This window comes from Alligator sinensis, unplaced genomic scaffold (assembly GCF_000455745.1).
Source record: "Alligator sinensis unplaced genomic scaffold, ASM45574v1 scaffold107_3, whole genome shotgun sequence".
Taxonomy (NCBI): Eukaryota; Metazoa; Chordata; order Crocodylia; family Alligatoridae; genus Alligator; species Alligator sinensis.
In genome coordinates, this window is record NW_005842578.1 from 171,046 (window position 1) to 187,047 (window position 16,002).

At 47.2% G+C, this 16,002-nt stretch overlaps 1 protein-coding gene across 2 annotated transcripts in view; it reads left to right on the forward strand.

The window, feature by feature from the left end:
• Positions 1-185: 185 nt before the first annotated feature.
• The window catches only part of WDR62 (WD repeat domain 62), a 35,840-nt gene continuing 20,023 nt past the window's right edge, over positions 186-16,002 (forward strand). The window contains exons 1-16 of one of the 2 annotated variants that reach the window (XM_025214339.1): positions 186-329; positions 1,053-1,115; positions 1,826-1,883; positions 2,981-3,151; positions 3,921-4,055; positions 5,882-6,064; positions 6,905-7,065; positions 7,223-7,397; positions 7,782-7,919; positions 9,522-9,697; positions 11,036-11,127; positions 12,035-12,160; positions 13,260-13,327; positions 13,979-14,100; positions 14,721-14,796; positions 15,687-15,798. In XM_025214339.1, coding sequence (XP_025070124.1) covers positions 223-329; positions 1,053-1,115; positions 1,826-1,883; positions 2,981-3,151; positions 3,921-4,055; positions 5,882-6,064; positions 6,905-7,065; positions 7,223-7,397; positions 7,782-7,919; positions 9,522-9,697; positions 11,036-11,127; positions 12,035-12,160; positions 13,260-13,327; positions 13,979-14,100; positions 14,721-14,796; positions 15,687-15,798 — 1,963 coding nt within the window. In that variant the 5' untranslated portion in view covers positions 186-222. Of the gene's footprint in view, positions 330-1,052; positions 1,116-1,825; positions 1,884-2,980; positions 3,152-3,900; positions 4,056-5,881; positions 6,065-6,904; positions 7,066-7,192; positions 7,398-7,781; positions 7,920-9,521; positions 9,698-11,035; positions 11,128-12,034; positions 12,161-13,259; positions 13,328-13,978; positions 14,101-14,720; positions 14,797-15,686; positions 15,799-16,002 lie in introns of those variants that run through there. The other variant, XM_025214338.1, reaches the window with a different exon arrangement.

Sequence of the window (16,002 nt, forward strand, 5' to 3'; positions counted from 1 at the left end):
TAACGGGAGCGCGGTGGGCGGGGCTAGTGGGGGATAAAGGTGGGGCTGGGTGAGGCACAGGACGGGCGGGGTTACGCGAAGTAGGGGCGGGGCTATTTCCACTAAGGGGTGGGGCTGGTGAAAAGGGGCGGGGCTTTGCCAGGATGGGGGCTGAGCAGGCAGTGGAGATAGGGGTGCCTCGCCCGGGTGCTGGGCTTCACTGCCCCTCTCTCTGGGCAGGTGATGCTGGAGAAGGTGCTGGGCATAACCGCGCAAACCAGCAGCGGCTTGGCCTGCGACCCCAACCGCGGGGGGATCGCCCACCCCGTGGGCTGCTGGGGGAAGGCGGAGTGGGGCGTAGCCCCTCCGCGGGCCGGGGCCGGCGGGATCTGCTCCCAAGTAGCCCCTTGCAGGCGGGGGAAACCTGCCGTTTCCCGCGGCAACCGGGAAACCCGCGGCCCTGCACAAGGCTGCGAATCGGGACCGTGCTGTGCTGGAGTCGTGCAGCGCGCAGCTCCCGTGCTGGGACCGTCCTGCCCGATTCCTCGCAGGCTTGGTCGCTCTGGTCGCCTTGCTGTCAGTGGAGGCAAACATCATAGGGCTGCTCGCGTAAGTAAAGGTTGCTCGTGGGCCTAGAAGTTAGATCTCCTGCTAGCACGGGGCGGGCAGTTATTTTGGGCAGAGGGCCACTTACTGAGTTTTGGCAAGCCATCGAGGGCCGCGTGACGGGCAGCCAGGGGCAGAAAAATATTAAATTTCTAAATTTTTTAGGGGCCTCGGGGGCTGGATAGACTGGCTTGGCGGGCCCCATTTTGCCCACCCCGTCCTAGGATCTGACCTGATATTGCAGTACCTGTAAGCCCCTAAATCAGGGGTTCTCAGGCCCGTTACACTCGAGCCCCTCTTCCAAAAATGCCAGATCTTTGCTTTCGCTTGTGGCTTTTTTCTCTCTGCAACAAACCCTTGACTCTTCCAAACTCTGACGGCGGCTTCTCCTCAACAGCCGCCACCGCTACGAACCAAACTGCATGTTCAGGAATGCAAATGCCTTGTCTGCTTTTTTTTCGTTTCAGATGTGTGGTTGTGATTTTAAATCCCCAAAAGAATAAACAAAGACACATCTTTAATACTTCCAGGTATTGTAAATACTTCATCTACTGGCATGTGGATAGCATATAGGTCTCCAGATGTGCTTTTCGGGGGGGGTTGGGCTGCTGAGACCTATAGGATCATAGGAAAGTTGGCTTGGAAGGGACCTCAGGAGTGACGTCTAGTCCACCCCGCTCCTCCCAGCAGGATCAGCCCTGATTAACCCACCCCAGCCGTGTGCGTCTCCAACCTGCTCTGGAAAATCTCCATGGATGTCACAGTTTTTCTAGGTAGCCTCTCCCAATGCTCGACTACCCTCAGAGTCAGAAAGTTCCTCCTCATTACCAACCTCGGTTCCACCTGCTGCAGCTGGAGGCTGTTGCTCCTAGTCCTTTCTCCAGCCGCAGAGAAAAGCCCATCCCCATCCTCTGTCGTCGCCCTTCAGAGATGTGAAGACTGTTATCAAATCCCACCTCGGTCTTCTCTTCTCCAGACTCAGTAACCCGAGCTCTTTCAACCTTTTCTCATCAGTCTTGCTTCCCAGGCCTTTCATCATTTATGTCGCTCTCTGCCGGACTCTTTCCAGTCTCCCTTTCCAATCTCTCATTCGGCTCCAAGCCGGATTAAATGTACGACCAGCGACACTGCTCATAGCTACTGTCTGTGGTTCAAGTGGAATTGTGAGGGTGGTTAAACTAGTGTAAATGTTATGAATAACATTTCAGTGTAATCTGAAGATGTTCTCTCTCTCTTCCAGGAAGACACTCAGTGCTCTGTCTTTCTCGCCCGATGGAAAATTCATTGTCACTGGTGAAGTGAGTTGTACTAAAGTATATTAATGTAGTCCTGTTGGTAATGAAGTTTCGGCTTTTTTGGCTAAGGCCAAATGCTCTGAAATCTGGGAGTAACTTCTTGGCTCCCATAGTAACACTAGGAACAATGTCCGTTTGGTACCTTTTTGGGTTGAAGAAGCCTTTCCAGGCTGGACACTACTTGAACTCTGGCCATTTGACCTGGTAATGCTTACTTTATGTTCTCACATACCACATGCACCTTTTCCCTCCCAAATCAGCCCCCCTAAATAGGGGTGCGTGCATTAAACAGACAAGCTGCCTTTTCTGCCTAGGACAGAAACCTCCTGCTTTGATTCCTGCTCCACAGTGCAGCAGCTCTAGCATTGCTATTCAGGCAGCTGGAGGAGTCAGTTGACTTATTGTTCTTCACTCTATATGTGTTAACAATCATTCTCTTTCTTAATGGTCTTGATGTTCCTAGTTAACTAACCTTTCTTTTGGCAACTTTGCTGTGTCTCCTCCTATTTCATGGCCCAGGAGACTCTAGCTTCACCCAGGGAGATCAGTCTTCAGCAGTAGCTAGGGTTTCAGCTTTAGCTAAGCAGGAAAGGGGGGTGAGGGTTAGGCTGTGTCCCTGTTCTGTGCACCCAGAACTCTGGAAAAGTCTCTTTTTCCCTTTCATTCTGCCTTTCAAAAATATGGTGTATATATTGTATGAGAAAATACAGTATTTCTAACATTTAAGAACAGAACAAAGAGGCAGAAGGATCCTAAGCTAGATGGCCCGTTGGGTTGATCTAATGCAGGGGTGTCAAACATGGCCCACAGGCCAGATCTGACCCACAGAGCTGTGTTGTCTGGCCTGCAGGGCTGCCAGGGAGGCCAAGAGTTACGGGGTGAGTCAAGTGGGGTGGGGCCTGACACCAAAATCCAGGGTGTGGAGCCCTGTTGGGGCTGTCTGTCAGCAGCAGGGGGCAGAGTGGTGCCTTAATCCCTGTCGTGCGGATTCTGTGCTTTGGTGGGGGGTGGAGTGAGTTTGACATCCCTGATCTAGCGTGACAGTGCTTCTGTTTTGCATAAGATGTGCCAGCGTGCCGCCACTTGAATTCTCTTTGCAGAACGGGCACAGGCCGGCAGTCCGAGTTTGGGATGTTGAGGAGAAGACCCAAGTATCGGAGCTGCAGGGGCACAAACAGGGCGTGGCTTGCGTGGCTTTTTCCCCCAACATGAAGTACATTGTGTCAGTGGGCTATCAGCACGACATGACCGTCAATGTGTGGGACTGGAGGGTGAGTCGCTGCAGACGCGGGGGAGAATTCGTTTCTCCCGGGGATCTCCTGCCAACATCCAACATTATGCATCCCTTGGGTAATGCTGGCAGGCCCTGCAAGATGTGGTTTGTTTGGGAAGATGTAGAGGTTGCAGTAGCTCTGTTACACCTGGAATGTTTCGGGAACAGCTTTTATTTTATCCAGAGAAGCACAAGAGAAGCCAAAGCAAGTTCCTCTGAATGATACGACAGTTCATCAGGATGTTAGCAATCAGGCAACGTTACCAAGAGCAGCCACATCCAGCAGAGAGTATATAGACGTACTCCCTGCTGGGTGGGGAGGTCTCGGGGCTCTCAGAATCCATCCTCATGGTCGAGGCAAGTTCCAGGCTGCCCCCTCCTCTGCCTTGGTGGCGAGCAGTTTAATACAGTTCTGTATTTCCACCCATTTCTCTGATAGAACTGGATTCTAAGGCTCTGTAGGCCACACTTGATCCACAGGGCAGAGGTTGAGCACCCCTGGATTAGACAGACACTTGGGTTTAGGAGGGCTGATCCTACTTGAGAAGGGGTTGTACTAGATCCGACTACTGAGACTACCGTCAACTTTTCCATGACTTTGACTGATGTTAATTGAGTCACCTGGTGGGATTTGATGTCAGGCTCTCGGGCATAAGCGTGATGTCCAAATCCCCATTGTTCATGGAAAACTCGAGCTTAACTTCCACATTTCAGGTCCTAGATCTGTTGCCTTATGAATCATTTCAGTCTTTTTGTCTTCCTCGCAGAAAGACTCTCTACTCGCCTCAAACAAAGTTTCTTGCAAGGTCATGGCAATATCCTTTTCGGAGGACAGCTACTTCGTCACCGTTGGCCACCGCCATGTTAAATTCTGGTTTTTGGACGCGCCAAGAGAAGTGAAGGTGAGCCTTGTTTTGAATTTGGATGAAAGGGGCCAGGAAGCAGTACGTTAATGGCAGGGCAGAGTTATTTGGTACGTAAGAACTGTCACTGGGTCAGACCACAGGTCCATCTTGCCCAATCTCCCGTGTCACTCAGTGGCAGAGAGCAGATGCCAAAAGGGAGAGCGAACTGGGTCTGAGTTACACAGATTGCTAATTGCTTAAATCACGAGCGAGACCTTATGAGGGGAGGATAAGGCTAGATGCCGCGTTTATTGAGTAAGCGCTTAATGCACACACCCCACATTCATACCCCAATTTCTGTTCAGCGCTGGTATACGTTACCAGTCTTATCAGTGCTTGGATTGACTTACTAGCCAGCCAAGTTGATCACAAGTAAGAGCCGGGCTCCTGCCGGTCCATCTCGTCAGACGAACCGATGTTCCAGGATGACACGCAGAACAAGACCCAAAATCGATACGTTCGCCCCATCTTTTATAGCCTTGTCAATTCACCCAGTCCTCTGGGTTATCACTGTGTTCTTCCTCGAAGGTCGATTGCCGTTCTTCTCTCGCTGTTCTGGGGTGGATTCTTCTTGTTTTGGTCATTTATCTGTCTGCGTTCTTCAGCCAGTTGCCGGCTGATGTTTTCCTTTTCCACAGACACACTCTCGCCCATTCTCTCTCACACACACAGCATACAGAGGTCGAGCACTTATGTCAAGCTACAGAGCAATACAAAATGGAGTTTCTTAAGGCAATGCAAAACTCAAGAAAATACATAAGATTAAAAGCAATAGGCAAAAATTTGATTTGGTTAACATGAGCAGGGTTTTTTCCCACTGTTTCCCTTTCACGTGCAGCCTCTGATATTTAAGGTCTAGAAAGTTCTTATTCAGGGGTTGTCTCCCTCACTCCTATGCTCAGTAGCTACACTTGACCCTTTCCCTCAAGAATGTCTCCAGTTCCCTTGTGAATTTGGCTAAACTCTCAGCTTCCCTCACATCTGGTGGCCACGAGCTCCACACTTCCATTCCACACTGGGTAGAAAAGAATGTCCTTGTGTTCGTTTTAAACTGCCAGCCTGCTCGTTTCATGCCATGACCCCTCGTTCTTGTCTGGTGAGAGACAGCCAAGAATAAATCTCTGTTGACTTCCTCTTTGTCCCTTTAGTATGTTGTAAACCCTTGTCTTGTTCCCCCTCAAACATCTCTCTTCTGAAAAGGCCAGGCCTCCTCAGTTTAGTCTTTCCTCCTAGGGAAGCCCCTCCGTAGCACCCATCATCCTTGTTGCCCTTCTTTAGAGCTTGAGTCTTTATATCCCTTTGGTGCAGGGACCAGAACTGGGCACGGTATTCAAAGTATGGATGCACCATGGATTTATAAAGAGGCATCATGATGCTTTCAGTTTTGTTCACAGTTCCCTTAATCATCCTGAACGTGTTGTTTGCCTCTGACGGTTGCAGACCTACACAATTCTAGAAAGTATAGGAGAGACCCTACTGCTTTCCCGGCTGCTGAAGAGAATGTAATGACTTGCCCCCTAGGGCTGCTATGAAGTTTGCTTAGTGCATGTGAAATACCAGAATCGGGGGTGTCACACTTGCCCTGTGCCCAGGTTGGATCGGGAGCATGGAGCTCCTCACAGGCCAGATCTGTGGGCAAGCAGCCACCTTCAGTGAGGTCCCAGATTCTGTGGCAGTCCCTGCCCGCTCCCCCACTAGCCATACCCCCAAATTCCCTGGACTGTGGGCTGTAGGCTTGACACCCCCTCCTTCAAATCATCAGTCCATTAGTAATTAAAGTGCACTGACTGCATCTAATACCATTGCATTATGTGTAATTACAGATCAAGGAGACCGTGCCTCTGGTTGGTCGCTCTGGCCTTCTGGGTGAACTTCACAATAACATCTTTTGCGGCGTGGCCTGTGGCCAGGGGAAGATGCTGGGCAATACTTTTTGTGTTTCATACTCAGGGCTCCTTTGTCAATTCAATGAGAAGCGCATGTTGGAAAAATGGATTGATTTGAAGGTGAGAGGTTGAACTGTGGGGGTAAAACTCTTCTGTTTGGTTTCTGACACCTTGGTTCTTGTCAGCAATACGTATTGTTTCTCTCCTGCTTTCAGCCTCCAGCATTAAAGGTCTAGGAAGCTCTCATTTGGAGTCCATGCCCCCCACTCCCATGCCCAAGAGCCCTCAGTACCCCTTTCCTCCAAGAATGTGTCCAACCACTTTTTGCATCTGGCTGAACTCCCAGCTTCTGTAGTATTTGATGGCAATGAAGGATGATTTGATAGCAGCCTTCAGCTCTTTGAAGGGTGATTCCAAATAGAGCTGGACTGCTCTCAGTGGGGGCAGATGACAGGACAAGGAGCAATGGGCTCAGGCTGCAGCAAGGGAAGTTGAGGTTAAATATAAGAAACACCTTTCTGACAAGGAGGATAGTAAAGCACAGGAACAGACTACCTAGAAAGGTGGATTCTCCATCCTTGGAGGTTTTGAAGACCCAATTTGACAAAGCCGTGGCTGGGATGATCTAGTTGGGGCTGGTCCTGCTCTGAGCAGGGCTTGGACTAGATGTGACCTCTGAGGTCCCTTCAACCCTCATTTTCTATGATTTTATGAACAGCCAAAAGCTGCTGTCAATTTGGCAGTGGCTGTGAGAATGTTAAAACTAACTTGCTGGAAGCAGCCAGTGAGTTGGCTGAGGGCGAGTGAGCTGCAGCCAGTTTTTTGGCTGTGACTGGAACAATCAGCCAAAGCATAATGTGTTTTATTTGGAGGTGTGTGACATACGGTATTAGATAACTAAGTACCATGCCTGGTGTGTTTAAAATTGTATCCATTGTGTGTGGGTACTCCTTGCTTCAGGTTTCGCAAGCAAACTGCATCTGCGTTAGTGAGAAGTTTATCTTTTGTGGCTGTGCCAATGGCACCGTGAGGATCTTTCATTCCCATAACATGCACTATCTCACCGACCTACCCAAGCCGCATTACTTGGGTGCTGATGTAGCCAAAGAACCAGAACCAAGGTACAAAAATTCTATATGGACTATGTATGTTTAAAGGGATCTGACAGGCTCTGAGAGGGGTGGAGTCTGGGTATATTGGGAGCAGAAGTTGCAAACTAAAACAGCAGATTTTATGGTGCCTTTAAAGAACAACTCTTTCTCCAACTCTTCCTGTAAGACGGCCGGATTCTGTCTGTCCAGATGCCATCGCCTTGGCATTCGACCCACGCAATCAGTGGCTGTCTTGCGTATACAAAGACCACAGCGTATATGTCTGGGATGTCAAAGACACCAGCAAAGTGGGGAAAGTGTGGTCGGACCTCTTCCACAGTTCCTTTGTGTGGAACATCGAGGTAAGATGGAAGTCCTCTGCTATGTGAAAGCTTTAATGTACTCTCCATCCCAGTGATTCTCAACCACGGTGCCACAACACCCTGGTGCCATGAGATCCTTTTAAGGGTGCTCTGGAGTTAGACTCAGACTCTAATCCCCCCTTGGAATATGTCAGCTCTTTGCTGTCACTTGTGTGTATATATATATATATATATATATATTTTTTTTTTTTTACTCCAGCAAAATACTAGTGCAGTCCTTCACCTGCAAAGAGCTTAGAAAGCCCACAACAAGACCAACCAGAGGGTTTGGATCCTGGTTGAGACTGACAGTTTTAGAATATTAAATGAAGGTTCATCTCGCTGTGCGCACTCAACCCCTCTTTTTGTGGTGGCAATGCGTAGGTTTACCCCGAGTTGGAGGATCACCAATCCTGTTTGCCTCCGGGATCTTTTCTGACGTGCTCATCGGATAACACCATTCGAATTTGGAACTTGGAAAACGGCACAAGATCTGACTTCCAGAAGAACATCTACAGTGATGTAAGCATCAGAGCTCTCTTTTGTTAACAAATGCTGGTGGCTGAAGCCAGTAAATCTGTAACATATGAGTCGTAAAGACTGTGAGAAACAGGAAAACGTAGTTAATGTTAGAGAGAGTCTAATGTTTCCCTTTTGTCCAGGGCTCTGGGATGGCTGGGAAGAACTTTTTGGCCAGGAAAGTGGGGCAGTGGTAGAAGTTTCGATACCATTCTTCAGCAGTCCCTTCCTCTTGCCGAGACACTAATTCATATATCTTTGCCTTTTAAACTTAGTATTGTCTGACCCAGGATGAATTACTTCTTAATTTTCAGTCGAATTTAAGAGCCTTGTTTTAAATGGGTATCTAAAGAACCTGGGTTTCCTGATGATTGTACAAAACAAGGGTTGAAGGGACCTCCAGAGGTTACATCTAGTCCTGCCCCCTGCTCAAAGGAGGACCAGCCCCAACTCCATCTTCCCAGCCAAGCTTTGTCTACCTGGATCTTAAAAACCACCAAGGTTGGAGACTCCTCCACCTCTCTAGGTAACCTGTTCCAGTGCTTCACTGCCCTCCTCGTGAGAGAGTTTTTCCTAATATCCAACTTAAACCTCCCTTGCTGCAACTTGAGCCCATTGCTCCTTGTCCTGTCGTCTGACCCCAATGAGACCAGGCCAGCTCCATCCTCTTTGCAACCCCCCTGCAGGGAGGAGAAGCTTGCTATTCAATCCCCCTCGGTCTTCTCTTCTGCAGACTCAATCAGCCCAGTTCCCTCAGCCTCTCCTCACCAGTCCTGTCCCCCCGCCCCTGAACCATGCACATTGCCCTCCGCTGAACTTTCTTGAATTTGTCCCCATCCTTTCTGCAGTGGGGGGCCCAAAACTGGACACGGGACTCCAGATGTGGCCTCCCCAGTGCTGAATAGAGGGGAATCATTACTGATTGTCTGACTATAGAAACAGTCCCTGTTTCCTTCTCTGGTTCAGATGAAGCAAGAGCATATAATAGATTTTTGCCTCCTTGGGTTGATGAGTTAGAAGTTACAAATAAGGCTGGAAGTCTTCACCTTCTCTTCTGTGCTTCATGGACTTTTGGAATAGGCACAATTTCTGTTTCTTGATGCCTGCGGGAGGTTGGTATTCCTGTTTGACAAGCACCATGAAAATACAGGGGGGTGATTTCAGAAGCCTTGAACTAGGATTTCACTTATGCGTTCCTTGATGGAGTCATTTTTATTACATGCCTTGAGGTCTCTCAATGTTGACTCTTAGGATCACAGGAAAATGGGGCTGGAAGGTACCTCGTGTGGTACCTCATGTGTCCCCTGTGTAGGGCAGGATCAGCCCTGACTAAACCCTCTCGGTCAAGTACCTGTCTAGCCTGCTCTTGGAAATTATTTCTGGGGATGATGATTCCACAACTTGTTCCAGTGCTTGATCACCTTCATCATCAAGTTCTTCCTAATCTCTAACTTGAGATAAAGGGTCCCACACCTTCCAGTCTAGCCGGGGAAACTCTAAAATCCTTGTTTTTTCCAAGGACTGTCATTGCATGTTTTGGTATTTTTATTATAGTAATTATGCAGCCTGCTCTCTCTGCCTCCCCACCCCCTTCACCTTTTAAAGACCTTGCTGAAAGTGATCTATGTGGACAACAACACTCAGCATCTGCAAGACCCAACCAATGTGCCCGACCGGGGCGAAAATGCAGGCTACCTTGATGTGAAATCGGGTGTTCGTGTGATGCAGGTCAGCCCCGACGGCCAGCACTTGGCTTCAGGTGACCGAGGAGGCAACTTGAGGTAAGTATCACTGATTGGTGTTGCATGTTGAACAGGCAGCAGGAAGCAGAACGTTTTTAGCAGTGTCACTCTTGATTCAGTGCCATTAAGAGTCCTGTTAGTCATGAGTTATTGATCATCAAATTCAACAGGTTCTAGACATAAAGCCTTTCCACACTAAGAATGATAATCTTTGCTGCTTCCCTTCTACCTCAGTTACCCCGCAAGCAGTGTTTTGATCCTGAAAAAGAAAACCAATGAATCAAAAAAAATTCCCACTAAGACGATGGCTGATTTTTACGTGGTAGGTACTTAGACACCAGGATGATAGCCAGCAGTATATAACCCCAAGATGGTGACATCAGTTTGACCTGAAAATACTAACTTTTCCAGCAACGGAAATAGATATAGCCTCCAGTCCTAATAGAGGACAAGGCATCTCATGTCGGGGGTTGGAACAGCATCCTCTAACCCTCGAGTGGCAAAAAACTTGTGGTGTATTGTTAAATACCTGCACTACCTGGTGCTGTGTCTCGGGCAGCCCAATGGATTTTGAATGGGCAGTTGCCAGGGCTATGATTTTTATACCTTGCCTTGAATTTCTGGCTCTGTGAGGCACCCCAGTTGCAAAGTCCTTGCTTTCTGGAATAAGGAGTCTAGTGTCTATTCAAATGCAGTCTCTATTCTGTCATCTGCCCCCCGCTGTTCTCAGAGGGGGCAGATGACAGGACAAGGAGCAATGGGCTCAAGTTGCAGCAGGGGAAGTTGAGGTTGGATATTAGGAAAAACTTTCTCACGAGGAGGGTGGTGAAGTGCTCGAGCAGGCTCCTCAGAGAGGTGGTGGGGTCTCCATCCTAGGAGGTTTTTGAGTCCCAGGTAGTCAGATCCTTGGCTGGGATGATGTGGTTGTCTGGTCCTGCGTTGAGCAGGGGGTTGGACTAGATGTGACCTCCAGAGGCCCTTTCCAACCCTCCTTTTGTATGATTCTACATCAAGGAACAAAGGCTCCATTATTTCCCACAGGACTTATTCCAATGGTTAATTTCCTTCTCTGTAAACAAGAAGCCTAATTTCTAGGTTTGAACTTGCCTGATTTCAGTTCCCAGCAATTAGTTCCTGCTAAGTTCACTGGCTTAATGAGCCCTTTGGCAACCGACACTCTTCTCTCTGCACTCTAGGTGACTTGATTTACAATGTTCGTTTCCCTTTTTGATGAGCCATGTAAATAGATGAGTTCTTTAAGGCGGATTTCTAGCCCTGGTATATCTCTCTGTTGCCTCCATGGGTCTACTTGGCAAATGCATAGGAGCATTGCTGGCTTTAGTTCAGAAGACTTTTAACTGTGCCTTTCCGTCGTAGGATACATGAGCTACAATTTATGCATGAAGTGGTTAAAGTAGAAGCCCATGATTCGGAAGTTCTCTGCTTGGAGTATTCCAAACCAGAAACTGGTAAGAGAGTCTTTCTTTTTTGAAAACTGATTCTAAAGTGTAATTGGGTGGGGGGAAGATGACAGAATCCCAACTGAACACACAGATGCTGCTAAAAATATCATTGAAGGCTATTTGTGCTTTTTCCATTCTAAGCTACACATAATTTTAGAAATGATGTGAAATGTTAATTCTGTTGCAATTGTTTTCTGTTGATGAGTTCTTATTTTAAATATAATGTTTTCTGGCATATATTGTATAAGACGCACCTCTCAAAGATACGCTTTTATTATTTTGATTTTCATTTGACTCTTATTTCAGTGATTTTACATTCCACAGCTTTGATTTTATAAGCTACAAGATAATTTTCTACTTCTCTTTTTTTTCCTTTTTTGGTGTTGGGGGGATGCAGTTGGGGACCACATTTTTCTACTTTTACACAGCATCTTTCTTAATATATTTAATGGGAAGAGATGCACATGCAGTAACTTATTTTACTCATAAGCTCTTTTTTTCTGTCTAAAGGTCTTTTTGCATAGTAACTTTTTAGCTATGGCTAGGGTTGCCAACTCTCTTTTAATTTATTCTGGGAGGTTTCCGGAACACCAGCGTGCCCACAGCGCCAATGTGCCCACGTGCTTCCATGTGTCAGTTATGGATTACAGCGCATAGACCTTGTCAGGAAGGCGCATGACTATTACATTTAAAAAACCCACTGGTATAAATCGGATTCAATGTTTAATATTAATTTTAATGAATGCCCTATGAGTTATCTCTAGGTGACTCTCGGCATCCCCTGGAGATTTATATCCAATTCCCGGAGATGCCGGGGCAGTCCTGGAGGGTTGGCAGCCCGAGCTGTGACCTATAAAGTGGGTGTGGCTTTTAAAAAAACGGTGAGGAGAATGATGTCTTTGAATACCTCTAGGAATGGCGCTCCTGGCTTCCGCCAGCAGAGATCGGCTGATTCACGTGCTAAATGTAGATAAATATTACAGACTGGAGCAAACTCTAGATGATCACTCATCAGCCATAACAGCTGTAAAATTTGCCGGTAAGTTTCCAAGCTCCAAGTCGGCTTTCGAGATTCCTCTTCTATTTTCTTTGATAATTCTCGGTGCGAAAGTGGAAATCATATATTCATGGGGTTGAAGTGCACCTTTACAGACTAAGACCTATCTTATGTCTTATTTAATTATATAGGTCTTAGTCTATAAAGTTTGATTTAATGTCGTATTTAATTAGACTGACTTCAAATTAACACAGCTAATTACCTCTATGCTCATGAGGATACATTTCAGCATAGCATCTGTGTGATTGACCTTGGTCACCTTGTACATTTGTGGCTGCTCATGTTAAGTCGTCATCCCATCCTACCATCCTGATGCCATCCTGAGGAAGGCATTAAAAAGATTTCTTTACTTTTTGTAGTATTTCCACCCCCCCACCCCCACCCCCCCATTTAAAAGGCAACCCTTTTTTCTGCTCAGTCGATTTAACTTGTTTGCTACAGGCTGGCTTATCAACCAACTTTGATCGCTGCCTTAATTGAAGGACATGTTCCATATAGATTTGCTGCTTATTTAGGCTCCCAACTATTTTTGCCATGCATTCTTATAACTCTATTACTGAAGAGCAGTGGCCAGATACAAGTATAAACTTGCTGTGTTGACTTCTGTAGGGCTATGACGACCTAGATCAGCTGGCACTGGCGAAAAACAGATGTCAGGTTTCTCCTGGGACAAAGCTTATTATTCTGGGACCCTACAGACGGACATCCTGGAATCCTACAGAACGACAGCTTCTCCTGTTCTTGTCCCACTTGAAGTGCCTGTGAAATATCTGAGATACCTTTTTTTGTTTTTGTTTTTCCTGGGACAATCGGAGCTAATTCAAGTTATTTGCTGTTCAAGTTGCAAATTTCCATGCTTATTCTGATACATGGAGACAGTCAGACCCAGGATAAACTTGACATCTGTTATTACCCACTATCTGGCATTGGGGTTTTTAAGTGTTATGTTTTTAAAAAGATTCTAGTTTTCTTCCCTTTTATTTCCTTCTTCCAAAGGGACCAGTGCAGTGAGCCCCCCTGCCAGCTGAAAGTAAGCGCTGAGGTCTCCTGATATCTTCATTTTCCCTTCATTCTTTTCTAGGTAACGGAGAAGTACAGCTAATAAGCTGTGGGGCTGACAAAAGCATTTATTTCCGCAGTGCACAAAAAGTAAGAGAGTGTTCTTGGAGAAAGGGGTTCTCTAGCAAAATCATGTGGGTCAGTTTGAAGCTATACTGTAATTTGGAAAATCACCCCCAAATCAATTTATTAATAAATTGTTAAAGTCGAAGACAGTGTTGCTCAACCTGTGGCCTGTGGATCAGATTTGGCCCATGGAGCAGTGTCATCCAGGCCTCCACGGGTCCATAAATGTGGTGGGGTGTGGAAGCAGGATTAATTGCTGCCACTGCTCCCCTGCTGCCAGGTGCCCAGACTTGCAGAGAGTCCCATGACCCAGATCACATTAGCTACATTGACCAGATCCAGTGCACAGGGTTGTGCTGGCACACCAGATCACACCCACAGACCAATCCCATGGAGGATCAGACCCCCAGACTGTCCCTGCACTGCTCTCCTGTCCCCTGGAGCCGGAGAGTTGAACACCACTGGCCTAAGACGTTGTTTCTAGTTGCTCTCGGCTATTTTGGATTTATTGGGTTACCTGGAGTTCAGCCAGTGTGTTGCCCAAGATCTGTGGGAGGGTTTCTAAAAATGGTGCTTGTAAACAGATGGAATCAATCCAGAGTCACGGGGAGGAAAGCGGAAGAGGTTGTGTCCCTACTAAATGAGCGTCTCGGTTTCACCTCCTTGTTACCACAGGTGGCGGATGGGATTAATTTTGTCAGAACTCATCACGTTGCCGAGAAAAACACCCTGTATGACATGGATGTCGATATAACCGAGAAATATGTTGCTGTAGCCTGTCAGGATAGAAACGTCAGGTGAATGAGTCTGTTCCAACCTCCTGCCTGAGGCAGGATCGTCCCTGTCCAAACTATCCCAGACAAATCCATTGTCTAACCTCTTAGCAAAACTATGCAGTCAACCCTCACAAAACCACAAGACATCATACCTGCCACAGGGAAAGCAGGGAGACATCACACCTGCCTGGGCAGCCAACATCCTGCTGCTATAAAAGGTTGTTAATGGAAGCTCAAGAGTTCCCAGGAAGAGGCCATGGCTCCTGCTAGAAGAAGGCAACCCCCCCCCACTCCAGTCCATACCAGTCTGACCATGGGGTAAAATTCCTCCCTGGCCCTAGATATGACAGTCAATCTGACTGAGCAGAGGGGCCAAACCCTCTAGTTGGGACCCTCTGGGTTCGAGGCCCAGCAGGAGCCTTGGTGCAGCCTAGTCTGGAACAAGTGATCAGAAAGCATAGACGTGTAGAGAAGTGGGTCTGGAAGAGACCTCCAGAGGTCACATCTAATCCAGCCCCCTGCCTGAGGCAGGATCAGCCCTACCCAACCATCCTATACAAATCCATCATCTAGCCTCTTAGTAAAACTACTGTCTGACAGCACCTGTGTGCCAGTTACAATCCACAATGACTTTCCTTCAGGGTGTACCATACTGCAAGTGGAAAGCAGAAGTGCTGTTACAAAGGTTCTCAAAGCGATGATGGGTCGCTCCTGAAGGTAAGGGATTAACTGTTATGGTATTGTATATGCCACCTTCAAACTTGTCCTGGGGACACGATTCTAATATGCAAACCAGCAATACAAAGACAGACAGTGTAGCATCTCCTTTTTAAAGCAGCACGATCCAGCTTGGAGGCATTGCCATCTCGTCCTGTCGAGACTTGTGAGCTGGGGAAATGGATCGTGCTCTGCGAGGGATGATGGGAATTCTCTCCCAGCGTTGTGAAGCTATGAATGATATGAACCCTTGGAGGTGTTTAAAACGCTGCTAGACAAAGCCTTGGGTCGGATGATGTAGTTGGGGCTGGTCCTGCTTTGAGGAGGCGGTTGGACTAGACGTGACCTCCTGAGGTCCCTTCCAGCCTGAATTTTCTGTGGTTTTCAGAAGTCCATATGTGGCGTGGCCTGGTGGGAGGGAAGCGGTGGGTTTTGCAGCTTGTTCAGAAATTGATCCAAGATGGGTTATAGTGGACCAGCAGAGGGGACAAATGCCATAGTGGAAATTGTTGGAAACCCACTCCCCTTCCTTGAGTGAATCCTATCCAAACCCATAAGGGTATACAGAAAGCGCACATAATCTGTACAGTGATAAGAGTAACATAAATGGACGCAGGGTAATGTGGTTTCTCCAGTGAGACCATACATGCCACGCACCAATGCAGCAAAATACAAGAAAGCATCCAGGACATGCTGTGAATCCTCAAAACACAACGGGGTTGTGTTCATGACGGAAATTTCTGGAGGTTTCTAATTCTTGGTGACTTACCCTGTGCCTTCTAGATTTTTGGGGGGGTGTTGGGGGAGACATCAGGCAGTTTCTCATCCTTGTAAATAGGCAGATATATTTGTGCATGTCTAATGGCCTGTATTGATTCATTTTTCTACAGGTGCAGCTGGATCCCTTGGGAACTTTCTTAGCAACAAGCTGCTCTGATAAGAGTATCTCGATTATTGATTTCCAGTCCGGTGACTGTGTGGCCAAGATGTATGGACATTCAGGTTCGAGTCCCTCCCTCCGGTCTCATGATTAGATGTGCTTAGCTCAGGAACGGTATCAGTGGTATGAATCACTTGGCTTTTAGTCACTTCAGCTGGGATTTGAAAACTACCAACATAAAGGATATATAAATTATACTAAATTTTGTAAATTCCCCAAAGCAGTATTTTAACCCAGGTGAAATTTTTTAGATGCAGTCATGTACC